The 26,922-nt window shown below is 41.6% G+C and overlaps 3 protein-coding genes across 3 annotated transcripts in view; 1 reads left to right on the top strand and 2 right to left on the bottom strand.

Moving 5' to 3' along the window:
• Nucleotides 1-7,549: 7,549 nt before the first annotated feature.
• Nucleotides 7,550-11,660, bottom strand: LOC138969307 (bis(monoacylglycero)phosphate synthase CLN5-like). The gene is made up of 5 exons (XM_070342066.1): nucleotides 11,521-11,660; nucleotides 11,032-11,209; nucleotides 10,343-10,565; nucleotides 9,443-9,532; nucleotides 7,550-9,060 (listed from the first exon to the last, which is right to left on the bottom strand). The coding sequence occupies exons 1-5, from the start codon at nucleotides 11,625-11,627 to the stop codon at nucleotides 8,669-8,671; spliced, it is 990 nt and encodes a 329-aa protein (XP_070198167.1). The 5' UTR covers nucleotides 11,628-11,660; the 3' UTR covers nucleotides 7,550-8,668.
• A 236-nt stretch (nucleotides 11,661-11,896) lies between these two features.
• Nucleotides 11,897-16,337, top strand: LOC138969309 (COMM domain-containing protein 6-like). The gene is made up of 4 exons (XM_070342068.1): nucleotides 11,897-11,948; nucleotides 12,461-12,620; nucleotides 13,743-13,895; nucleotides 15,468-16,337. The coding sequence occupies exons 2-4, from the start codon at nucleotides 12,579-12,581 to the stop codon at nucleotides 15,516-15,518; spliced, it is 246 nt and encodes an 81-aa protein (XP_070198169.1). The 5' UTR covers nucleotides 11,897-11,948; nucleotides 12,461-12,578; the 3' UTR covers nucleotides 15,519-16,337.
• Nucleotides 16,338-16,559: 222 nt separating this feature from the next.
• Nucleotides 16,560-26,922, bottom strand: part of LOC138969306 (uncharacterized) — a 12,718-nt gene continuing 2,355 nt past the window's right edge. The window contains exons 2-5 of the mRNA XM_070342065.1: nucleotides 26,033-26,180; nucleotides 23,038-23,174; nucleotides 19,894-20,038; nucleotides 16,560-18,444 (exon numbers count right to left, since the gene is read on the bottom strand). Coding sequence (XP_070198166.1) covers nucleotides 18,207-18,444; nucleotides 19,894-20,038; nucleotides 23,038-23,174; nucleotides 26,033-26,180 — 668 coding nt within the window. The 3' untranslated portion in view covers nucleotides 16,560-18,206. The remainder of the gene's footprint in view (nucleotides 18,445-19,893; nucleotides 20,039-23,037; nucleotides 23,175-26,032; nucleotides 26,181-26,922) is intronic.

The raw sequence follows: 26,922 nt of genomic DNA, 5'->3' as shown, positions 1-26,922 counted from the left end.
AACCTACGAGGCCCCGGACTTGTTCGAACAGCGGCGGCAGTCGGTTTCGACTGCCGCATTTCCGGCACTTGCCGGAAGTGATGATCCGTCCGCTCCGGCACGCTACGGCGGTCGCGGCAGGATGGAGTATTCACTGACTTCCGGTCCTTCCGGATCGCGAAGTCAACCAGTGCAGTCTTCACTTCCGCATTTTGCGGTTCCGTTGACTACACTTCCGGTTTCGGCCGGAAACGCTTCTTCCTCTTCTGGTGGTTCCTTCCGGATACCAGATAGTGGATTACAGCGTGCGCCTTCCGGCTTTCAAGCGCCTAGGCTTGAGCAGGCATCACTCCACTCAGTCGGGGGAGTGACGTCAGCTCATCCAGCTCCGGTTTTTGCGGATGGTCGTCCTGCTTACCCTTTACCTTCACAGGATTTTGGGCGGCAGGATGACGTTAGTGCTCAGGCTTTTCCGGTTTCCGGTTTGCCAGGGCATGCTTCTGCTTCCGGAACTGGTGACTTCGGTCATGGTTCCACGTGTGACTATTCTGATGCTCCATCAGTGGTCAGCGAGGAGTCGCGGGGCGTGTTTCCGTCGAAGCTCAAGTCTGTTCTTGACGTCGCGGCGGAAGTAACGTCTCGTTATTTTCCTGAAGGGGTGGTGGCTGCGGACTCTTCCGCATCATTCGTTCCTTCTGCCATGGCGGACTTCCGGCCGGCACAGGAGGATGTTTCTTCCTTCCGGTTCGCCGAGTCTCCGTCAGTGGCTTACCAACTTTCGCATTCACTGGTTCGTCCAGCACATGCGGGGAGTGGTATTCGGCCAGTGCCTGTTCCGTTACTGCTTCCTTTTGGTCCAGTTCCGGAATCAGCTCAGCAGTGGGTGGCTTCAGCTGCCCAAGCCTCTTCCTTCGTGCCTACGGCCAATAGGAAGCTTGGCATGCCCAATCAGAGCCAGAATTGGCTGGCGTCTTTTGCACTCCCTAGGGCTACCCTTCCGGTTTCCCGGGAATTGCTGCCTCTTCTGACTAAACCGATCAAGCGTGATTCGGTTTTGCCGGTTTCCGAGGCTTCCCTCCTCTCTGCTGAGGAGGTTGGACGTCGGCAGATCGAACTGTCCTCCATTGCGGAGACTCTCGTTCGGGCTCTGTCTCGGGCATTGACCGATTCGCTAGTTCCTTTCACTCTCAGTGAAGAACAGAATGCGGACGATGTCTCTGCGCTTTTGGCCGCATTGGCCAAGGTCAATGAGGAACAATTGCGTCTTTCCTCCCTGCAGTACACCCAAGCGGTACTCTGCAGGAGGGATCTCTTCCTCTCGCAGTCCCAATTCACGGAACTGGCTACTAGGGAGACCTTGAGAGTCTCCCCGGTCTCAGAGGAGTCTCTCTTCTGTCCGCTGGCACTGGATGCCAGACAGAAGGAGATTCAGTCAAACAAGGACAGTCAGTTCCTTGACTACACTCTGAAGGGGGTGAAACAGTCTCAGCCTTCTAAACAGAAGCAGGCTCAGACATCGTCTAACCCCAAGCCAGCTCAGAAGCGGCAGGCTCCGCCGGCCGCTCGTGGTGGGAAGAAGAGGACGGCATCGGGGAGGGGGCGTGGCGGCTCTGGAAGTAAGCCACACCCCCAATGAAGCGCTCCCGATCTCACCTCCCTCCCGCCCTCCACCTTGGTGATGGCGGGAGGCCCCTCCCGGGCACTTTCTCGTTGGATGTCGGTAGTAGACAGCCAATGGATTCTGGGAGTGGTGAGATCGGGCTTCCGTCTACTCTGGCGGGAGGAAAAGGCGCCTCTTACCCGAGTGCCTCCGCGGTTCAAGCCCCCCTTCTCGCAGGAAGCACGTTCCGTCTTGCAGTCGGAAATTGCCTCCCTGGAGCAGAAGGGCGCGGTGGAGAGAGTTCGGGTCCACAGCTCCCTGGGATTTTACGGGCGTCTGTTCGCTGTTCCCAAAGCATCAGGAGGATGGCGTCCCGTGTTGGATTTATCTCTCCTCAATACTTTCTTGAGGGAGATAAAATTCAAGATGGAGACGCCAGCCTCTGTCCGAGACTCTCTCCGCCCAGGAGACTGGGTGACCTCGATCGATCTCACGGACGCATACTTTCACATTCTTATGCATCCGGCCGACCGGAAATGGCTTCGTTTCCGGTGGGGAGATCAGATCTACCAGTTTCGCGCACTCCCTTTCGGGCTGTCTCTCGCACCATGGATTTTCACCATGGTGGTGAGACAGGTCTGTGCACTGGTGAGGTCCCAGGGTATCCGTCTGCGGGCTTATCTGGACGACTGGCTCATCATGAACCAGTCCCAGAGCGGCTGTTCGCAGGATACCCTGACGGTTCTTCGAGAATCCAACTCGTTGGGGTTCTCGATCAACCGGGTAAAGTCGGAGCTGACCCCGTCACAGACATTCACTTATCTGGGGATGTCTTTCGACACGGTCGCTTGGACTGTCCAGCCTTCTCAGAGAAGGGTGGACAAGCTCCAAGCCCAGATTCGCTCCACTTTACCTCTCCTGATGGCTTCCATCCGCTCGCTCGCCTCCATCTTGGGGCAGATGGAGTCTATGGCTCTTCTGGTTTCACTGGGCCGGGTCCACAAACGTCCACTTCAGTTCGCGCTGAAGCCGTTTGTGGACTCTCCTCTGGTGGACTGGGACGCCCTCATCCCTTTGCAGGGATGGTTCCAGTCTGCGACCCTTCCGTGGTTGGACACGGAGTGGGTCTGCAGAGGTGTTCCGATCGTCGTGCCCCTCCCCGACCTGGACCTCTTTACAGATGCGTCCAGGGAGGGTTGGGGGGCACATACAGATCTTCAGACTACTTCCGGTCTGTGGACGACGGAGCAGTCCTTGTGGCACATCAACTTGCTGGAGCTAGAGGCAGTTGCTCTAGCTCTGGCCAAGTTTCTGCCCTCCCTGTACGCCAAACATGTTCGTCTGTTTACAGACAACATGACAGTGGCGGCGTACATCAACAAGCAGGGAGGCTCGCGGTCCCCGTCTCTCTCGGAGAGGGCTTGCGAGATCCTGGTGTGGTGCTTTCAGCATCATATCACGATCTCGGCCAGGTACCTTCCAGGGAGGCTGAACACTTTGGCGGATGCGCTCAGTCGTTCCGGTACAGTGCTTCAGTCGGAGTGGACGATCACTCACGGGGCACTGCTTCGCCTTTGGGCCCAGGTCCAAAAGCCTCTGGTGGACCTTTTTGCCACAAGGTACTCAAAGAGGCTTCCGGTGTTCGTCTCGCCATTCCCGGACCCTCAGGCATGGCGAGTGAACGCTCTGGACTTTCCCTGGACGGGTCTGGAGGCGTACGCCTTTCCTCCCTTTCCGTTACTCAGCCGAGTAATCCGGAAAGCGGAGATGGAGGAGCCGGCCCTTCTTCTTCTGGTCGCTCCTCTGTGGCCGTCGCAGGTCTGGTTTCCAGATCTTCTTCGGCTCGCCCAAGGGCCCCCCATTCCTCTCGCACTCGTGCGAGGGGAACTAGTGCAGCCCCGAACAGGCATTCCACACGAGGAGCCCAGTCTTCTGAAGCTTCACGTGTGGAAGTTGTTCGGGACTCGCTGAAGCGCTCTGGGGCGTCGTCTTTGACTCTGGACTTGGTGGCTCGCTCGCATAGAGCGTCCACCTCTTCAGTTTATGCTTCCCACTGGAAGGCATGGACTGCCTGGTGTTCAGCTAGAGGGGTGAGTTCGGTGGCTCCGCGCTCTATTCAGGTCGCTAACCACCTCTCTTTCATGTCTTCGCAGGGCGCCTCAGTCTCCTCGTTGAGGGTCCGGCGCTCCGCTATCTCGGCGACTCTTAAGCAGATTGGTCGTTCTGTTCGAGTCGGGGGCGTTATAGCTGCAGTCATTAAAGGGGCTGCTCTTAAGGAAGCTAAAGCTCGTTTGCCCGCTCCCAAGTGGGACTTGTTTTTAATCCTGGAATTCCTTCGTTCTGCGGATTTTGAGCCTTTAAGCGAGGCCAGTCTGTTCAATGTCACTCGCAAAGCGCTGTTTCTCCTTTTGTTGGCTACGGCCCGACGGGGTAGCGAGGTCCACGCCCTGTCGGGTCAGCCTGGAGATATCTCCTTTGAGCCGGACGGTTCCGCATCTTTGCGTTTCCGGCCTGATTTCCTGGCCAAGAATCAGTCTCCGGGGCAGGCCTCTCCGCTGGTTAGAGTTAAGGCTCTGACCAGCGCGTTGGCCCCGGATGACCCCGATTCGGTCAATTGCCCTGTGAGGGCACTTCGTCTGTACTTAGCCCGGACTCAGCCGATTCGGTCTAGTTCTCAGAAGTTGTTGTTTATCTCTCTCCTTACTAGGCGCGAGAAAGATTTGTCGAAGGTAACGTTGGCCCGGTGGGTGTCCTCGCTCATCAAGCAGGCTTATGAGTGGATTCGCACAAAGAGGGGGGGGGTTATGCCCTCCTTGCCACTTGACTCGGCCCGAGCCCATGAAACGAGGGCGTGGGCATCCTCTCTGGCAGTTCTGCGCTCCAGACGTCTAGAGGAGGTGCTGACAACTGCGTATTGGCGTTCCGAAGATGTTTTCATAAACTTTTATCTTCGGGACGTCACAGCTCTTCGACAGGATGGCTCCAGAGGCCTTCCAGCGCTCATAGCAGCAGGCCAGTTCCTGTCCAGAACTTGATGGTGAGTTTTGATTCATTTCTAGCCCACCGCCTTGTTGATGTTATCTGCTAATGTGATTCGGAGTAAGAATATGATATTAAATGGAAAATTTCCTAAATAAATTATCATTTAATTAATATACTTACTCGAATCACATACTGTATTCCCTCCCACCTGCCCCGCTTATGGTTTTAAGATTTTTTAAAGCCGTATGATAATAGGCACGTGTTCCTAGAGGAAGTGACGTGGCATACACCCGTATGGGAGGTAACTCCCGGTGTACTGGCCCATTACCAAAGCTACTTTCACTTTCGTTTTGGTGATGGGGTTGCTTCCCTTTAAATTCTTTAGCCGGGTAAGCGTTTTTCAGTGATAAGCATCTCAGGTGACTCAATGCTAATGTGATTCGGGTAAGTATATTAATTAAATGATAATTTACTTTAGAAATTTTTCATTTTCGACTGAAGAGTGAAAAGTCACTGCCATGCCACATGATCGGCATGCAGTCAATAAAGCCAGACAAGAAAAAAATAAATTACATGATTATGACATGCAGCTCTATCTGCTGCTATTTATTCAAACTGGTTTTCAAGCTTATTCTTGCAAAGCATCTGCACACGCTCCTCTGTGCTGTGTTTGTGTGGCTGCTTTCGTATGTCAGTGCATGGTGAGTGTGTTCACTGCCTTGAGGATTTATTTTATCTCTTCTTTTCAACACTTCATACAAATCCTTTTTACAGAACGTTTAAAGAAGTATTAGGAGTTTATTGTTATTGTTTAGTAGCCACAAGAAGTGATTAGCATAGACTCAATCCTGTTGTTTGTGTGTCTGTGTGAGTGTATGGGGGAGGGGGTGGTGTGGTCACCCCTCCCGTGACCGGACACCTGCAATGTACGGACAGTTTTGCTATGGCCCAAGGGTGTCCGTTCATGAGAGGGACTGCTGTACTGTTTTTTTGGTTTTTTTGAAGGAAAGATCTGTAGTTTTCACAGAAAAGATCTGTGGTTTAAAAAAAAGAGTCTTTACTGTGCTTACCGAGTCCTTGCACAGCAGAGATATATCAATCAAAGTGGTATTGGGACATAAATCAGCGCTCTGTGTTCAGTGCAGCTCTGTTGGATATGTTAAATAACAAAGCTAATACAGTGTATCTCACTGCTAAGAAGATGCACTAAATGTCTCCACATATGCATACCTATACATTTTGGTTGCATTTACTGCTGGTTTTTTTTTTTTTTTAAGTAGTGTGATCGGCATTGTTGTGATGGTGAGTCTTGTTATTGTTTATTTGCCCTTTTTGATAGTGTTTGTGTATCCCTAGCCACCAGATATTTGTCTCCCGGAGTAAGAGGTAATGAATGTTTGTAACAGTGAAGCAGATACATATGTACATAATGAAAGTGTGAAAGCAATGAATGGATGTGCGTGTCAGAATGAAAAGAGCTATGTCCTGCTGCTTTTTGTTTGTATATATTCTTTTTATTTCTTTTGAAACCAGTACATTATCCTCAAAAATACCTCTTGTCATTAGATCATTGAGATGCAAAATGATCAATTGTTTTAGCTTATGGAACAGAAATATCAAATGACCTACACATGACATGAGAAGGGGGGGGGGGGGGGGGGGGGGGTCATAAAGATGATCTTGGGACTTATTCCAAAAAGCATCTTGTGCACCATTATCATTCAACTTTGGTTCTGTACATCTTGCAAGTAGTGGTGAAAAAACAACATCACTATCCAACCTTCATTAGCTTTTAAAGATCACATCATGATTTATGCCTTCAACAATCAAACATTCCTTTTTGACCAAAAGTCCCGTCTGGATGTTTTCTTGCGAGGTTGTACCTGAATACATGTGCCGTGTCAATTATAAATGAATAAAAAATATTATTGATGGCAGTATATTTACACGTGGAGTTTTTTTGTCTTATGTTTCTTCATTGTCTTGTTCCTTTTATTAAAGCAAGCCTACTTCCCCTCAGATACAATCATGCAGATTCTTAATGCAGGTCATCAAGTTTTTTTCAAATCACAATGTATATCTGTCAGTTATCTTGAATGTAAAATCTCTGCACTATGGTGTAGAAAGGGAGCAGAGTGAAGTACTGTGGTGCTTGCGATGTGAGGCCCCTTAAATAAGACGATCAATCAATCAATCAATCAATAGGACGCTTATATCGCGCATATTCCGTGGGTACAGTTCTAGGCGCTCTGCAATGATGCTGTGTGAGATGAAATTTTATACGGCCAGTAGATTGCAGCCATTTCGGCGCATATTTACCTTTCACGGCCTATTATTCCAAGTCACACGGGTATAGGTAGACAATTATTAACTGTGCCTAAGCAATTTTGCCAGGAAAGACCCTTTTGTCAATCGTGGGATCTTTAACGTGCACACCCCAATGTAGTGTACACGGGGGGGTGTTCGGACACCGAAGAGAGTCTGCACACAAAGTTGACTCTGAGAAATAAATTTCCGCCGAACGTGGGGTTGAACTCGCGCTGACAGCGGCCAACTGAATACAAATCCAGCGCGCTACCAACTGAGCTATGTCCCCGACACGTCCTAAGACACATGCCTTGTCCACACATGATCTTTGAATGTCCACGTAATGCTGACCTTTTAAAGTTCTTCGAGTCTTTCACAAAAACGTTATGGTCATGCATGTATCGGTAAGATTAACTTGCATTGGTACTGACCACCAAAAGAAAAACTGCTGTGAAAAGAATTTGTCTTTAGTGTTTGGTTCACCAGAGTGGTACAATGTATGTAGATAAATTACTTGTCACCAAAAAAACGATGGAGGCTTTTCCAAGCGTCACCACACAGTGTATAAGCAGCCTGCTAAACTCTCTTCACGGATTAAGAAACTAGATTTGAAAGTTCTTTTGAATAACAAGAATACCTTTGTGTCACAGTCTATCAATTCATGTCAAAACAGACACCTCATGAAGATGAAGGATTTTTTTTTTATTTGAAAGTAAGTAATTCAGTTAGTCATGATTAGAAACTGGGACATCACAAGTATTCAATGCATGCACAGCAATCACAGATAAGACTTGAAAATGATTCAGAAATAATTAAGACTCAATCAAATTCTGATTTGCATGACAGCTGTGAAAACAGCAGCATCTAAAACGTTTAATTCCCATGCCCTTAAGGAAGGGAATAGTACGTTTGTAAGTCTTTTTTTTCTCTCTCACAGAATCAGCAGAAACAGACAATTTTGGAAAGCAGAAACACGATTTGATTTCATGTTCGAAAAATCACCAGGCAATTACCGTTGAACGTCTGAATCAAATGTCGCAAATCACAGGTACTTGAAAAAAATAATTTGTAGCAAATAGAATCATATCAAAATCATCTGCATTTAATCAAAATATGCATTCTATAAATCATTCCATGCACAAAAGTACAAATACATTAAACAAAGGTACATGTGTAGTATAACCGTCAAACACACTCAATATCTGTTCAAATGTGAAAAATATGATGACATCAAATTCAATTTCTCTAAATCAACATCTACATCATGATTTACAAGAAGAAAAAGTTGAACATACAACAACCTCAATATAACAAACAACAATGAAGAGGGGAAAACCAGCTTGAAGAATAAAACAAAATGTCACTGAACACAACAAGTAAACCTGAGCATTTCACAGTTTTGCCCCAAAATGTACACTCATGCAATATGTCTGACAAGAAAATAAGAAAATTACAAGATACATTGTCATTTATTACAGCTTTGGTAAAAACAAAAATTAAAACAACTGAATTGCATTCACATATTTGATCCTGTCAAAGTTTCAGTTGCAAGTAATAATTAACCCAAAATGAAGCAAAAATGTAACATGATCAAATTCAAAGAGGCACTTTATCGGTACTTTTAAAATGATTTATTAGAGGTTTCCATGTCATATCAAGTTCACAAATACTTACACATACAAGAACGAAACAAAAAGGTTGAAAATCTGCTTACAAAGATGAAATGTTTTGTGATACATATTGTATACTTCCAATAACAAATTCTGTAAAAAGGTCTGGTATCCACTTAGCTACTATGGACTAGCCTGGCAAGGGGTACCCTTCATAAGTCAATTTAAAATGGGGCTGTACGATAGGCAACATCCAGTACTGCTCATTATAAAACAAGTAGAACTTTCCTTCTACGACTGTTTCCCAGAAAGCAGCCAGCATGGACTCGATCAGATGAGGCATGGACTGGTGTGACTGGAACAAACGATAAAACTTCAAAACCTCATTGGCCAACTTCTTTTCCGTACCGTTGAAAATTGTGGAGGCGTTTCCAAGTAAAACAGGTTCCTTACTATAGATGTTCATGCGTGTGTAGTTAAGATGTACACTTGTGTCAAACTTTGCACCAAATTTCCCCATGGCAGCAAAAGCTCTGATGACCCAGGTGGCACATTCCCAGGAATCAAACCACAGTGGACCATCTGCAAAACAACAAACACGAGTTTAAGCAGCTGTCATTATTTGTCCATTTTTATCATGCTCCGATGTACGTTAATGCACTTGTATGATTTGAATCAAAAGTCAACTCAAATAACTCACTTATAATGTGTGCAGCCCTACTATCGATAATGTTCCAAACGTTTTCCTTTTTTGCCTGGAACCAGTACCGCATTTGCTTGTGAAATTGGAATTTTTTTCTTTTTAACTAAGACTACGACTGCTTTGCAACAATTAAATGCAAGCATACACACACATTAACACACACACACTACTTAAACTGCCACCATACAACCACTATCATCATCATCACCATCATTTCAAAATTAATTTGATAGAAATTAGAACCATCATAATGCAATGTACCTGGCTTGGACCTCACTGTCCATGTCTCGTAGTACACCCCTGTGTTGTTGTCCTGTTCTGTCCAGTTAGCAAACTGGTTAAAGACATCTCCTGCAAATAAAAAGAAGATTGTAACGGAACATTCTACAGTAAGCATTCAAATGAACTTGTGCCTTAAAATTGTTACGACAAAACGTAGAATAAACATGTAATGAATTGGTCTGATCGGATTAAATTCAGGTTATAAATCCTGATTCTTGAAGGGACGAACAGGAAACTTGATGCAAAAAATAAATGTTCCCCCATTTGGGGAGCATTACATTTTACAACTTACAAAGCCATTGTGTTTGCATGTTTTGGTCACTTGAGCAGTTTTGCCAGTTCTCTTCTGTGGCACCTGAACATTTCATTTGCTTCCCTTTTCTGAGGTCCCCTTTTCTAGATCAACTTGCACAAACATGACACTGACCAGTACCTTGAGTCTAGTTATTAAACATTGCTTCTCAGTCTCAGTGGGGCACTGTTGGTAACATCATACAGAAACACTCATATGGGAACATCGAACAGAAACACTCAGATGGGAACATCATACAGAAACACTCGGATGGGAACATCGAACAGAAACACTCAGATGGGAACATCATACAGAAACACTCAGATGGGAACATCATACAGAAACACTCAGATGGGAACATCGTACAGAAACACTCAGATGGGAACATCATACAGAAACACTCAGATAGGAACATTAGTCTCCTTCACAAAAACTCAACTACCCAAAACCACTGGCTTTCCAGAATCTTGTCACCACCCACCATGCCTTGTCTCAACTGCATAGGACTGCGGCAGAGCCTCGTGCAATACATACAATTGCAGCAGTTAAGCATCTCATTCTTAAATTATTTTTTTTAAAAGCCACACCTGACATATCAGCCACTTTGACTAATGTGCCGTTCTGCTTCCAGTGTTTCTCGTCAATGCCGTTGTAAATGCAGGCAGCACCTTGATTGCACCAAAACAGGGTGTCATTCTTCAGCACATGGGCGAAGGTACAGTTGAAGAGCTGATACAGTTCGTACCATTCCATGGTAAAGTTGGCACCTGACTGTACATGGTGGAAGCCTATGGCATCGTGCATGATGTGCTACAGTAAAAAGGAGAAAACAAAATTTAACTGGTGCTAACTAATTGAAACAGTCATATACCTCTCTCTCTCTGCGTATGCACCTGTGTCTGGTTTTGTTATTTTAATCTGGTTTGGTTTGCCATGTACATGTATTTGTTTCAAGCAGATCTTGAGCACTGCATGGAGAGGGGTAGGAGCAGAAACATTTCACTAACTTATGCATGCTTTTGCTAGACTGAAGGTTTGACTTATATTCAATCCAACGATCTTAATCTACTTTGATGAATGGGTATCAACGCAGTGCAGCGAATGTCCCTTGAACTTTTTAAGATCCAAATCATCAGAAAACGTTCCAAAATGGCGCCTTAGGTGTACTATCTTAAGTCAAGGAATCTTAAATGTGGGGTTCCACTGTAAATGTAATACAAGGGCATGTGAGTCCCAATTAATTTATAAATCATACTTATAATTACAAGATACTTACATACTTTGCCAGGCGGTCACCAAACTTGAACTCCCATACAGGGGCTTTCATGGCATACACATACAATTGGTCAGTAGGCTTGAAATGCGGCATTGTGTTGGGGGCTCTGCCTGTCGGGCAGAATGGGACCACGCCTGCCTGGCAATATGGGTTTTGGGGCGGTCGACTGGCCAGTCGTCTGCAAAGCAAAAAAGACAATAAAAGATTAAACTTTTTAATTTTATTTTTACTTTGTGTCATGTACATTATCATTCTATGTGCTTTAACCCCTTTGCACAATGTGAAGCCGGAAATTCTTTGAAAAGTGAAGGTGACCCGCAGGGACCTATATAGGTCTATGGTACACGCAAGTGAACTTTACTCTTTACTCTTTAGGCAGATCTTTTACCGTGTTGTTGGGCTAATCACACAGCTGCATTTATCAAATGTCAGTGCAAAGAAATCGGTACTATGACCAAAAAAACTGTTCTTGTATGAAAAGGTACGTACTTGTAGGGCATGGGCCATGCCTGATTGCCAGACTGGACAAGAGGAAGCAAAATAACAGCAAGTGCCAACACAGAGAAGCCTGTAGCTGCGGCCATCTTGCTGATCATGTGATACGTGTTCGATCTATCTTAATATACTAATGTTCACAAAAAGTGGAATCATGTTTTGCAGAGCCTTGTATGTATTAGTAAAAAGATAAATTAGTTTCGCAGATAAATAAAGAATTTTCAACATGAACCTGCAAGAACATAAAATTGTCACTTTGATTTGTTTTCTGCCCCAAATGATTAAAAGTATCCAGCTAATCAATGAACCCATTGAGTTCTGTATGAAATATCACATGCGCTTTACGAAACGACTCACAACCTGTGCTTGATTTAGCTCTACATGTAGCAGACGTGTTAGGAAGACTGAAAAACACAACACAGGTTAGTTCACTGTGTATGAGTTTAGAATACATATTGAAATAGTAGCTGAATTGATCTGTGGTGCTTGTCCATACAGTTACTAATGTTCTTCTTTTGTGCACGCCATAAGACATTGTTCAACTGAATTGAGAGACAAATATATTACTCTTTCTCTCTCCCTCTCTCTCTCTCTCTCTGAGTCTCTCAGCATAGCATCTCCTTGCTGTTCACCAATTTTTACCTCAGTCACCGTTTGCTGCCCATTGTCACGTTTTGATGCTTCTTTAATAGTCTAGCGTTGATGCTTCCTTCATCCCGCAATGAACATGAGGCTTAAATGGTGCTAGGATTATTCTTTCTTCAAGTATGTGGACTTCATGGAGAGTCAAAGTGGATAAAATGCATGTTTCAGAAATGAGTGTGTGTGTTTGAGCACATGTGTGTATGCACGTGCATAACAGAGAGCTTGAGAGAGAGAGATTTTGAAGAATGGTTCAAAGTTGTTTTTTTAATCGAAATATATTGACTTGCAGATGTGTGCTGGCCCGCTGATTTTGTGACATCGCGCTTGGGCAACAAAGACTGAGACTCACCAGAGGAGAATTCTTCAGCTGCAGAAGAAGAGTGCATTTTAAGCCACAACGAAACATTATGGATGAATCACCTGATTTGTGCAAAGTGGATGTAGGGCAGGTATGCAAAGAAACATGTCATGTGCACTCATTCATAAAGCACACCATTTTTTTTATTTTTTTGCAGGACACAGACCATAGATTTTGTCTTCTTCATTCATGGGCTGAAACTCCCACGTTCACACACATTTTTTACATATTTTTTTTGTACGTGTGTGACTGTTTTTTTCCCGTCATTCATATAGGCAACCATATGCCGATTCTGAAGAATGCATGCTTGGTAATGGTATTCATTTTCTATATAACCCACCAAACTCTGACGTGGATTACAGGATTTTTTGCGTGCGTAATTGGTCTTAATTGTGCTTACGTGTACACACAAAGGGGGATAAGGCACCAGCTTTAGTCTGCACATAAGATCGGAAAAATCTCCACCCTTAAACCACCAGGCGCGGCCAGGTTGAACACTCAACCTTCCGCTTAGGAGGCCGGGGTCTAGCTTATCCACTTGGCCATTGCGCCCGTTAATCTTTCTTGCTTGTTTGTTGTTGTTTTCTTTTTGGTTTTTTGAATTGAGAGAAAATATAGGCTCTGAGATCTATGCCATTGTGCATGCTCTTTCCCCTTCTCTGATTTTAGGCGCCTTTCACTTACAGCTTTTTGTGGTGTGGAATGGCAATAAGGAGCTATATAATGCCTGTTTCCTCTTCAGACAAGCCAGTGTGTTGTAATTACCTTCGTTTGCAGTACTTACATTTGTGCCAGACAATTATTACATGCATAATAAATGTACCATAGTTTTATTCTCATTTTTTGTGATGCATCCTGTCTTGGGTTCTATATATATGGTCAGTATTTACTTTTTTGCATATTCCGTAGCATATGTTGCGATGAAACATTTTTCACGTGTCAAATATGCATAAATCAAATGTCAACTCCCTGCATGGTACTTGCTTTTAAATTGCTTTTTTTTAATTTTTAGAACGTGGGTATACTTACAATTAATGCTAATTTTTTTCACTTTGGAGCAAAGTCCAGTGTTTCAGAAATATTTGTCTGTTTGATTTCAAAAAGTATAATGTATCTGAAGACATTGTACATGTATTTGGAACAACAATTTAAAAAGACCACCACTTACTCTTCAGGCAAACAATCACAGTTCTCCACATTCATTGTTTTCCAGCTGCTTGACATCAGGTGGAAGCTGGGACTGGCAGTGAGCTCAGATGAATGCAAAAATCTCAACTTCCCTTTTGTTACTATGACCTTAAAAACAGCAGATTCTTCAGGCCAGGAACACAGTCGCACTGTAGAAATGACTTTGACACAGTTCAGGGTAAGTATTGACAATTTTTCAAAGGGAAATGGTTTACCATTTTAAGAGTACGTGGAGTAGAATAAAAGAGAATGAAACGAACATAAACGTGTTTTTGACACACCCCTCGCTTGTTATTGGCCTCTCCAATGTTTGGCGGAGGTTTTGCAAGAAAAGGTCACTTTTCCACAACCCATACAAACCTGGAGTTATTTCCTAAAATCGTCCACTGGGACTTTGACGTTGAAAACTACTATTTAGATTCACTTGATTCATTATTATTGCTATAGAGCAGTTTCAAGTTAAAGGCACACTCAGCTTCCCGTAAACCATCGGTTTCGGGTCAAAGAGACTGTCAGGCTCTTACACACAGTACAAACACCCTTTCGTTTAAACACTCACCACTTAAGAACATCCTAGGTGCCCTCCGTAAAGAGCGAGCATTTTTCAAAGAGTTTATTTTTGCGTGGCCAGCCGGATTTACAATGAGACAAATCGGACGCCTCGTTTTGGCGCTAGACCTAACTTTTAAAATCTCAATAATAAATTGACTGCTTGTTACACAAACATTCTTAAATCATAAAAGAAATCTTTTTTCATCAAGACAAGATCAATACAATTCGAAAGTTTGAAAAAGGGGAGCCCAGAAGCAGCTCACGCAGGGTCGTGTTTCCCGTAGCAGACGAATGTTCTGCATAGCGCTTGCTTGTTTGAAGCCAACCGCCGCTGATAAGTTTGTGTGACTCGCAGCCGTTTGTTGCGTTTTAGATTCAAAGGTACACAAAAACGTGCTATCGCAGATACAACGAGTCGCATTGAAATCACAAACTGGGGACTAAATTATCAGAAAAAAAAGGAAAAGGAAAATGGATCACACGGGTTCACGATGGCTCTGGGGTTAGATAAACCACGAAAACTGGTGTGTGGTTTACGCGAGCTAAATAGCCATTCAAACAAATTGTGTCATTTAATGCTATTAAATGCTATTGCAAGTGTGTTCGATAAGGTTAGAACTGCTTTTTTCATGAGAAGATTTAAATCGTTCTGTAAACCATTTGAGACAAACTGGGGCTTTAAGGCCAAGAAAAAAATCAATGTTTCTGATTCCCCAACCAACCCAATTTTTTCCTCAGGACCCTAGAACTTTCTTTGACCCTTCACAAAAAAAAATATCAAAACTTTTTTGGGGGGTCTAGTCATTGCCTGTACATCTGAAATGAGGTGCAAGCTTTAATTTTGTACACGGACATTTTCAGCGGTACAGAACATGTATTTCTTGTTGATGCTTGTACTTCTTGTTTTCCTTTTTCGCGGAAGAAGAAGCACTAAGTTCACTAAAGTTATTAAGGAAATTGACATTCTCTGTGTATCTTGTAAGGTTTCATGTGACGTGTATGTTGTACAGAGGAAATCCTCTTTTTAAGATCTCCCTTTCCAGGTTTTCTGTACATAACATCTGTTAATTGTCCTCCTTTTTGAGACTCTTTTCTTCTTTGAAGGAGTGATTTTGAGATTTCTTAAAAGTGGGTTGTTCCACTGAAGCATGTTATTGCTTCTGTTACATGTCAGTTTTTCTTCTGGGTTTTTTTTCAGAATATGTCAAAGCAACTCCAGGAAATGGCCAAGTCTATGGAAACAGTATGATGCTGATATAATGTATGTGTGCAGCAGAGAGATAGGTGTGTGCTTGTGCAGAGAGGTAGGTGTGTGCTTGTGCAGAGAGGTAGGTGTGTGCTTGTGCAGAGAGATAGGTGTGTGCTTGTGCAGAGAGATAGGTGTGTGCTTGTGCAGAGAGGTAGGTGTGTGCTTGTGCGAGTGAATCCAATTTATGTGTGTAATGGAATGAATAAGAGAGTCCGAAAAAGATAACATGTGCTTTTAAATACCAATGGCATTTTTGGATCTAAACTGGAGTCATGCTGAACGAACATTACATTTTCATAGACAAAATGAATGAACCAGCAACTTTCGTCCTCAAAAAAGAATGGCTTTGATCTTATCCTGTGCATATAATTTTACAAAAAATAAGTGATCTGATTTTCATTATATGCATTTTCTTGTTTTCTATACATGTATTTGTGTGCTTCTTTATTTTCTTGCTGTTGCTTTTTTTCTTATCGTATCCATTGGGTTGTGAAGAATTCTGAAACTGCCTGTTTAAACTAGGCATGTGTTTATGATACATGTAATTTATGCATCGTTTATATATATATATGTGCTTAGCAGAGGCTTAGCTTTGCTATTCATTATTTTGAAGAAAAGATCTGTTCTAAGTTTGTAATTAGGATCTCTTGAATATTTGTTCTGATTTTCTGCATTTTATTACCAGAGATCTTTAGCAATTGGTTACACTAACTTGTACCATGCATGCTTAGAGCTGTACTCTTGTTTGCAATACAGTAGTATGTAGAATGAGAGAAATTATGTTATGTTCACCACTTGAAATACATTTGAATATCTGAAGATCTGAGTTTGGGATGATCTGTCAATACACATTTGCTATGTGCGTTAAGCTTTTACCTCTGTGTGTGTGTGTGTGTGTGTGTGTGTGTGTGTGTGTGTGTGTGTGTGTGTGTGTGTGTGTGTGTGTGTGTGTGTGTGCAAATGCAGTAGAGGTGAAGATGGATGTTTATGTGTTTTAGAAAAAGATAAGATGGTCTAGTTATGGTGTTTCAACTTGAAGGATCAATTTCAGAACATTTTATTGTATCACATCACATGTCAAAAAGCTTAACTTTTACAAAAGAACAATGTACAATTCCAGGCTTAAAAATTAAAACATGAAGTAATATTCTTGTTTAATTCTAAATTCAATAATCTGGGGTGTGTATTTGTCTTTTAAAATGCTTCCTTGAAAATTTCACGATATTTTCAGAATAAAACTAATTGCTGCACTAACAAAAAGTTGTTTCATCACACTTAAAAACATGCCTTAATAATCCAGGTACATTTTTGTGTTCATGAATGTGTATATATATTCCTTCAATTCGACCCTGCCCTAGTGCTATGTACATCTCAAAAGGTATTCACAATTTTTAAGAGGCAAAAGCTTACATGTATCTTTCACGCAACAGCAATAACATAAAATAAACGTTTTTAATCAACAAATACATCTTTGTCTGGATTCATGTCAATTTCTTTGAACATAAGGCACTGCCTGCTATGAGAACCCTTTTATTAAAGGCAGAAACTGAAAATAATGTCAAGATATGTTATTCCCTCTTATCCCATAATGCTATAAGATTGATTAAAACTGATTCTAGTAGGAAGCCTGCAGCAAGCACACCACAAGAGTCAGAACCAACTATTCAGTTTTAAAGTATGGTACTCATGTTAGTGTAACATTCAGACATTTTATGCAGTGGTGTTTTTTTTGCACTTCAATGATGTTAAAAACACTATAATAAGTAAACAACAAACAAACATAAGCAAACATCAATATATTCCACACTGCTGCTAAAGAGAGAGGTTTGAAGTGCAGATGAAAATAAAACTGCTTTCTGGCATTTGTGGTTAAAAAAGGTAGCTATGCCGTCTCAATTTTCAGACTTTCAGACTTTTTGCCTAGTATGCAATTAACCATGAGTTTAATCTGTGGATCTTACGAATTTAATTTTTGAAGATCAAAACACAGCCCCTAATGTACAAAATGCAACAGAGAATAATTTTCAAAGAACATTTTCGTTTACATGAAAGAAAAACTATATTTCCAAGAAAGATAGTACCAAGTTCTGATTTTGCACCAATCTTTAGAGCAACCCCACTGAATTCATATACATTGACATTTATCTCATTGCCAACTAGAAGTGACAATAATTTGTCATTCCCACTTCAGTTCTCTTTGTCAGGTTATGCTGCCAAGTACGTTTTATCCTTTCCCACCACTTATACTTTTTATTACCAAGCCTCTCAAATTATTCCCCTCTTCTCTCCCCTTCTTTGCACCTCAACCTGTTTCCCCTTCCTTGCAAAAAAAACAAAACAACATTTGATGGCGCCAGAATTGAACATTCACACAAACCTTGACATCCATAGCATACCCAAAGCCGTCACGTTGTGACGAAATACATAAACGTTCATGCACCGACTCTCTCAGCTTCCTCTTCCTCCCTCTATATCCCTGTCATCCCCCCTTTCTAACAAAAAAACAAAAAAATGCCTTCAACACTGACTACATAGCTACACAAATCCTGACAACTCGAGCATCATCATCAAAGCATCATTATCAATGACGTATAGATACTTCAATTCTTTCAGTCCCTACCCGGCCCAACCCCTCTGCCCTTAGCCCTTCCCTCTTTCAAAAAAAAAAATCTTTGTATGACGTCATAGCTACACAAATCTTGACAAGCCTATCATCATTAAAGCCGCTGTGACGAAATACAATGACGTAGATGCTCTGACGCTGTCAGCTCCTCCCCATAGGTCGGCGTAACGAGATCGAACTCTGGTGATCCGACGGCATTCCGCCGGTACTCCAGCGAAGAAAAAGTCTTGCATCACCCGACCCGCATGCTGGTCACAGAATCTGTACACGGCTGTCTCGCACTGATAGCGGGAGACGGATACACTGAAGAGAAGAGAAAAACATAACAACAATGATTTGAGGAAACGACCTACACAATGTCAATGCACGGTACGCAATGAAAAAACAACGAGAAAAGTGATCTGATGTGTTCAAAGGTGTGACGCTGAGATCGTATAATTATAGTGATACAAACAGGGGTGCAGTTTTAATCTTGAGAGTATGTTGTTTATATCAACTGATTGCTATAAAATGTCGCCAGATGTTACTTAATTAAAAAAAAGAGTTAGATTCAAATGTGCATTTTTACTTAAATAAGTTAAAAGGAAAGAATGACTAGGAATTTTTTTGACATACGTTGGACATTCTGGACTTGTCCTAATACATGTACAGTGAATGTATGTCTCGGTTTTGTGCCTTTTCGTAGGGCAGTTTTCAGTACAGGCATTATGGAAAGGCATGTCATCTGAAGACAGTTTTTGAGAGTATACTGCCCAGACGCAACTTTATCAGATTGTTTCTGTTGGCTATAGTCTATAATGGCTTTGCCTGAATTATACCCATGTGATTGAACCCTTTCCAACAATACTTTCCCATCTAATGGTTTTTTTTAACTCTTTGTGCTAGCCTTCAATGTACGGTGTCTGGTTCCAGTGCATTGCTGTGCCTGCCCCACACATTCTATCCTGAAATTCACTTTCTAGGGAGCGGTTTGTATTTGTAGGGTAAAGGGACCGCTCATTATTTCATGTGAACATCAGTAAGAATGGGTATTTAATTTAGTTTGTGGTTTGACTGCCAAAATCAGAGAACATATATGCAGAATCGTTGAAGGTAAATGTCTAAAACATAATAAAACACACACACACACACACACACACACACACACACACACACACACACACACACACACACACACACACAATTAGTCTTAACCACAAAACTATAAACTGTACCATAATATCAGAGACATACATACGTCTCTGATAATATACAGGAATTTCTACAATACTTACAGAAATTTCTACAATAACTTTAAGCAAACACAATTTGAGAACCCAAAAGATCGATTTTGGGCAACATGTTGGGTACTGTTGCCACCTTAAAACCGTGGGGGGGGGGGGGGGGGGGGAGAGAACACGTACTTACTAACCCCCCACCCCACCCCACACACACACCCAAAAAGAGCATTAAAAATGTACGCACAAATATCGCCCCCCCCCCCCCCCCCCTTCAGCCGCGCCGCTACTGACACACGCTCCGACAGAGTGGCACGCACACTGCACACGCCTACCAGCCATCCGCACCCCAAGGTCCAACCTGAACTCACGATCCAGTGTCGTGTGCCCATTTGCCTCTTGCTTGCACCTCCGCGCGCGTACACACACATACACACACGCACATACACAGTCACACCAGCAATCCAAGCCAACATTTCCAATCCAGTGTACAGTGCTCGTGTGCCTCCCCTTCTGCCATGTGAACAGCACTTACTTGCAGGCGATTTCCTCCAGTGTGACTCTCGGTAGCTGACCTTGGTTCTCCAAGCCGATCACCTGCTGAACACCTTGATTGAAGTTGTCATAGCAACGCCGTACCTGTGGTGTGCTCAGCAAACACTGAATGTTCCGCTGAATAACTGAAGACAAGGAAGAAGAGAGTGGGTATATTAGAAAACGAATGTCATGATCAGTGTTGGGGGGTTGTGGGTGTTGGTGAAGGGGGGTGTGTGTGTGTGTGTGTGTGTGATTCTCTGTTCGGCTGTGTGCTGGTCTGGTCTTCTCTTGTGCTTACATGGTCCAACCTTACATGGTCCAATCTTACATGGTCCAACCTTACATGGTCCAACCTTACATGGTCCAATCTTACATGGTCCAATCTTGCATGGTCCAATCTTGCATGGTCCAATCTTACATGGTCCAACCTTGCATGGTCCAACCTTGCATGGTCCAATCTTACATGGACCAATCTTACATGGTCCAACCTTACATGGTCCAACCTTACATGGTCCAATCTTACATGGTCCAACCTTACATGGTCCAACCTTACATGGTTCAACCTTACATGGTCCAATCTTACATGGTCCAATCTTGCATGGTCCAATCTTACATGGTCCAACCTTGCATGGTCCAACCTTGCATGGTCCAATCTTACATGGTCCAACCTTACATGGTCCAACCTTGCATGGTCCAATCTTACATGGTCCAACCTTACATGGTCCAATCTTGCATGGTCCAACCTTACATGGTCCAATCTTACATGGTCCAACCTTACATGGTCCAATCTTACATGGTCCATATATATTATTGGACCATGTAAGATTGGACCATGCAAGGTTGGACCATGTAAGGTTGGACCATGTAAGATTGGACCATGTAAGGTTGGACCATGTAAGGTTGGACCATGTAAGGTTGGACCATGTAAGATTGGACCATGCAAGGTTGGACCATGCAAGATTGGACCATGCAAGATTGGACCATGTAAGATTGGACCATGTAAGGTTGGACCATGTAAGGTTGGACCATGTAAGATTGGACCATGTAAGGTTGGACCATGTAAGGTTGGACCATGTAAGGTTGGTCCATGTAAGATTGGACCATGCAAGGTTGGACCATGCAAGGTTGGACCATGTAAGATTGGACCATGCAAGATTGGACCATGCAAGATTGGACCATGTAAGATTGGACCATGTAAGGTTGGACCATGTAAGGTTGGACCATGTAAGATTGGACCATGTAAGGTTGGACAATGTAAGGTTGGACCATGTAAGGTTGGACCATGTAAGATTGGACCATGTAAGATTGGACCATGCAAGATTGGACCATGTAAGATTGGACCATGTAAGGTTGAACCATGTAAGGTTGGACCATGTAAGATTGGACCATGTAAGATTGGACCATGTAAGGTTGGACCATGTAAGGTTGGACCATGTAAGATTGGACCATGTAAGGTTGGACCATGTAAGGTTGGACCATGTAAGGTTGGACCATGTAAGATTGGACCATGTAAGATTGGACCATGCGTGACCCAACATGTTTTAAAATCGTCACCACGAGTTTTCGTCACACTCAACAATGGGACTTTAATTAGTGTACAGATGCTAGTTGTCTGATTGGTCAGTTTGAGAATCAACAGAGCTCTCGTGGATCCACGGAAACACGTGGAAAAAAACAACAAGAGAAAAAACGGCTTCGCGATGCGCTAAACAATGAATTGTTTACGGTATATAATATTTTATTTACGGTATATAATGTATTATTTACCAAATCATGAATTATATAGCGGAAACCTATTATATAGCTATATAAAGCATTATTTAGTGTAATAATACTATTTCAAGGCAAAAACAGTAAATAATAAATTATTTATCTAAATAATAAATTATTTATCTAAATAATATTTTATTTAGATAAATAATATTTTATTTAGATAAATAATATTTTATTTACATATAATATTTTATTTATCTAAATAATATTTTATTTAGATAAATAATATTTTATTTAGATAAATAATATTTTATTTATTTAAATAACACTTTATTTACATATAATATATTGTTTAGAGAAAACGCGTAATTATTTATAAATAATGAGTTATTTACAAACACAATCTCTTATTTATGCTAAACAATGCATTATTTAGTGCTCTGGGCTCTCTTTTTTCTGTATCTGTAAATAATGCATTGTTTAATTTAAACAATGCATTATTTAGCTAAATAATGCATGATATAGCTAAATAAAGCATTGTTTAGCTAAATAACGCGTTATTTAGCTAAATAATGTGTTATTTAGACATCAAGAGCTAAAAGGGACTTTTGCACCATTCGGATTGCCATACTTCTCGTCATATACGTGGAATAAAATTAAGAAAATGTCCACAATTTGTTTTTCAATTGGGCGCAAAGTTTTTCCCCCAGAGTGCATTCAAAAATGCTAAAATTGGCATCTTCGCAGGTTTATTTTGCCCATTTGTTTACTAATTAAATAATTTTTCCAGTTGTTCTACTTAATTAAGGCATTTAAACTTGATGTTTTCTGAATATATAATGATTTTTGAAGAAAATTGCCAAACATCAAGCCAGTTCATTGATTGCAAGTGACTGAATAAAAAAATAACAAGAAATTCCTCCGAGGTAGGAAAAACACCCCCGTCCTTACCATTCTCACTGCCACCAACTGAGAAGGTTATTTCCCTTTGACCATTAATATGTCCCTCTAGAAGTCCTTGTAGAATCTGAATCCACCAATAACTCCCTAACCGTGTGTTTGACTGGTCCCAATTTTTGTAAGGACCGTCTCAGGAATGTATAGAACCTGTTCACCAAGTTTGGTGACGATCGGTCCGTTCATTCTTGAGATCTATATGCGAACACAAACACACAAACAAACAAACAAACACATCGACCGAATCCTATACACACCCCTATACCGGGGGTGTAAAAATTTGGGTCCGACAATCTGGGCGACCCTTACGCCTTAACCCACCAAGCGCAGCTGAGATTCGAACCCCGAACCTTTCAGTTCGAAGGCCGATGAAATTACCGCTGGACTATTGCGCCCGTCCGTCAACCGAGATCATACGAGATTGATTAACATGGATCTGGAAATGGACTAGGATGGACACAACAAAACCTACCATCTAAATCCTGACAGAGCCCCCTGTATGCCACGGTCATGGCACGGGGGTCAAAGAGGAGGGACAGGAAGGCGTCCGAAAGGTCGTTGGAACCGCGAAGCCGGGTCTGGAAACACTGTATGTACTCCGGGTAGTTTCTGAAACACAATGATGGTACTGATACAAGGTGACCCTTCAACTTGAATTTGCCCCCTGCAAAAATGCTTACAACGTATACTTGTGTACAGTGAACTACTTCATATTTGGTGTCCATGTTTGTCCATGTTTGTCCATGATCATACCACAAAGTTTCCAGTCTGTAGGTCAAATTATCCTAATTTTCAAGATATTTTCCAAATGACCCATTATATAGGCGTGACTGGCACAGTTTCAAATGGCGCGCGAAATGATCATGCACAGACTGATTGTGCACCAACTATGAAGTAATTCGCTAAAATAATGTAGAACTTATTAGCATTTTTGTGGGTGGCATTTTAAGGGGCGTCAGCCTGTTTTATAGCAACAATAACAATAACAATAATAACAATAACAGCACTTTATTGTCCATTAAAATATTACATAAAAATGGAAAATTTTCGTCGGCACACCCTGCCTGCCTGTAAACGATTATAACAACAATTGTATAGGACAACACACATAAAACATAAAACAGCCAAGATTTATGCGGGTGTTTTTTTTAGTTTTGAAGGTGAGACTATAAGGGCATAACTGCTGTCCATATATATATATATACATTGCTAGTATTTCATATGTAACGTAGATTTCCATTGGTCAATTGGACAAAACTGAGCTCATTGTAAAAGTGATATCGACGACATTTCCGTCGATATCAGTTTTGATATCGACGACCTCTTTATTGCTTCCCCACTTCAAAAACAAAAACACATAAATTTAAAAACAAACAAATATATATGAAAATGTAATGATCCCAGAATTTAGTTGAGCAAGTGACTAAAGACTTTTTGAAAGAAAAGACATTTTAAAATACTGAAAAGTACAAGAAAAGAGTGAACAAAAAGAAATAACAATCAGAGGGAGGGATATGGAACAGCCAAAACTGAGACAAATACTTTTGTAATTTCTTTACAGTAAATACAAAATGTCCAGAGAATTAGCAATCGGTCTCGATTTTGATATCAGTGTCTCAACAGACCATAGCAGAAGATGTCATCACACAGTCCGTCAATATTGGGTAATATATATCTTTATCTGGGCACAAAGGGGAAGAAGATAATAAACAAACAGTGGGTGTTATATAGTTTTAAAAAAACCCTGAGATTATAAATGCAGTATATCCATAGCTACGAATGTTCATCAGGGTGCAAGAGGGGAAGAAAATAATGAATTATCTTCATTATTTATTCATGCTTACACTTATTTAATGGTTTCTTTTCCCAAAGTAGAAACACGAAACAAGATGTATATTTTACTTTATCATTTTGGACTTTTTCCTGCTTTAATAAGCTTGCATTTTGTTACCACATGAAAGGTTTGGTTGAACCCAGCTGCGAGTTCTCTTCTGATTACAACAATAGCACTATCACTGGTTCACTGATTCAGAGTAGTTGAGTTGTCAAATTGCTTGGATTTAAAGGTACCGGCTCTCTCGGCTAACCCACCATGTCAGCCATCAACGACAGCATGATTCCACTTGAAAACATACCAAAAACAAGTCGCGTAAGGCGAAATTAGTACATTTAGTCAAGCTGTGGAACTCACAGAATGAAACTGAACCCACTGCATTTTTTCACAATGACCGTAGTCCGCCGCTTGTGCATAACGGAGTGAAACTGACGAGCCTGTTCAGCGCGGTAGTGGTTTCGCTGTGCTGCATAGCACGCTTTTCTGTACCTCTCTTCGTTTTAACTTTCTGAGCGTGTTTTTAATCCAAACATATCATATCTATATGTTTTTGGAATCAGGAACCGACAAGGAATAAGATGAAATTGTTTTTAAATCGATTTCGAAAATTTAATTTTGATCATAATTTTTATATTTTTAATTTTCAGAGCTTGTTTTTAATCCAAATATAACATATTTATATGTTTTTGGAATCAGGAAATGATGTAAAATAAGATGAAAGTAAATTTGTATCGTTTTATATAAAAAAAAATATTACAATTTTCAGATTTTTAATGACCAAAGTCATTAATTAATTTGTAAGCCACCAAGCTGAAATGCAATACCGAAGTCCGGCCTTTGTCGAAGATTGCTTTACAAAAATTTCAATCAATTTGATTGAAAAATGAGGGTGTGACAGTGCCGCCTCAACTTTTACAAAAAGCCGGATATGACGTCATCAAAAGTATTTATCGAAAAAAAGAAAAAAACGTCCGGGGATATCATTCCCAGGAACTCTCATGTCAAATTTCATAAAGATCGGTCCAGTAGTTTGGTCTGAATCGCTCTACACACACACACACGCACACACACACACACACACACACACACACACACACACACACACACACACACACACACACACACACACACACACCACGACCCTCGTCTCGATTCCCCCTCTATGTTAAAACATTTAGTCAAAACTTGACTAAATGTAATGAACAGCCTGGCTGCTTTCTGTGCAGAGTGGGATTTTTTTTTTGCTGAATTAATTATTTGTGGACTGACACCGTGTCAACATGCGAAATTGATTCAACCACAAAATGTCCACTCTGCACAAAACACGACCAAACTATATATTTGTATGATTTGTGTTTGTTTTGGTGTTTGATTGTTTGTTTGTGTTTGTTTGTTTGTTTGTTTGTTTGTTTGTTTCTTATTTTCTTTCTTTCTAATGGCTGCGGGTTGGGGAGAGGCGGGGTGTATGTTTATGTGGCAGGATGCTCTCATTTCGTGTAAAAAAAAAAATATTAAAAAAGAAAGAAAAGGGCAGATCTGTGTTGGTCAACGTGATCATTTACACGGCAAGGATTCGCCGATTGAAATGATTAAAACAGAAATTGCACGTGACACCGCTGGAAACAATACTCACTGGCATATAGACTGGAAGGCGCTAAGTGTTGCACCTTCGGGCGAAACTTGTTGCTGGTTGTTCAAGAGGTTGTTGTTGCGAATCTGTTCTGTCAGGCATTGTTGGGCCACTGATTGGGAATTCACCTCCATCCATTGTGAAACAAATGCTTCACACACAGAGAAAAGATCCTTTATTGTCAAGTTCAAGTAAGAAAACAAATTCATAAAGTTTGAAAAGACAAAATATGAATACAGATCAAAAAGCACAAACTTGAATTTAAATGAAATACAAAATAAAAAAAAGAAGAGTTATTATTGACGCAATTTTAAAGAACAAAGGGGTTTTTTATACAAAGAAAAGCAACTCATGTGAAAGTGTTTTCACTACCAAAATATCTTTCTCCAAATGTGCTTGTTATTTCGAAATATTACGGGAGTTTCGAACTCACAGTAAAGAAATGAAACACTTCATTTGTCCTTATTCGTCTTGAATCTACTGAACAGAGTCTGTCCTTCATTCGTCTGGAATCTAGCGAGCAGGGTTTGTCATTATTCGTCTAGAACATGAACCTAGTTTGTCCTTTATTCGTCTGATATCTACTGAGCAGATTTTGTCCTTTATTCGTTTGGAATCTAGTGAACAGAGTTTGTCTTTTATTTGTCTTTAATCTCCTGAACAAATTATAACCTATATTCGTTTTGAGCATAAATTAATGAACACTGTTCGTCCTTTATTTGCCTTGATCTGCTGACTGAACAAAGTCTTCCTTTTGTTCGTCTTGTCCTTTACTCGTGTGGAATCTATTGAACAAAGTCTTCCTTTTGTTCGTCTTGTCCTTTACTCGTGTGGAATCTACTGAACAAAGTCTTCCTTTTGTTCGTCTTGTCCTTTACTCGTGTGGAATCTAC

This window comes from Littorina saxatilis, linkage group LG6, assembly GCF_037325665.1.
Source record: "Littorina saxatilis isolate snail1 linkage group LG6, US_GU_Lsax_2.0, whole genome shotgun sequence".
Classification (NCBI taxonomy): Eukaryota; Metazoa; Mollusca; class Gastropoda; order Littorinimorpha; family Littorinidae; genus Littorina; species Littorina saxatilis.
This window is presented reverse-complemented; position numbering and strand designations above follow the sequence as displayed.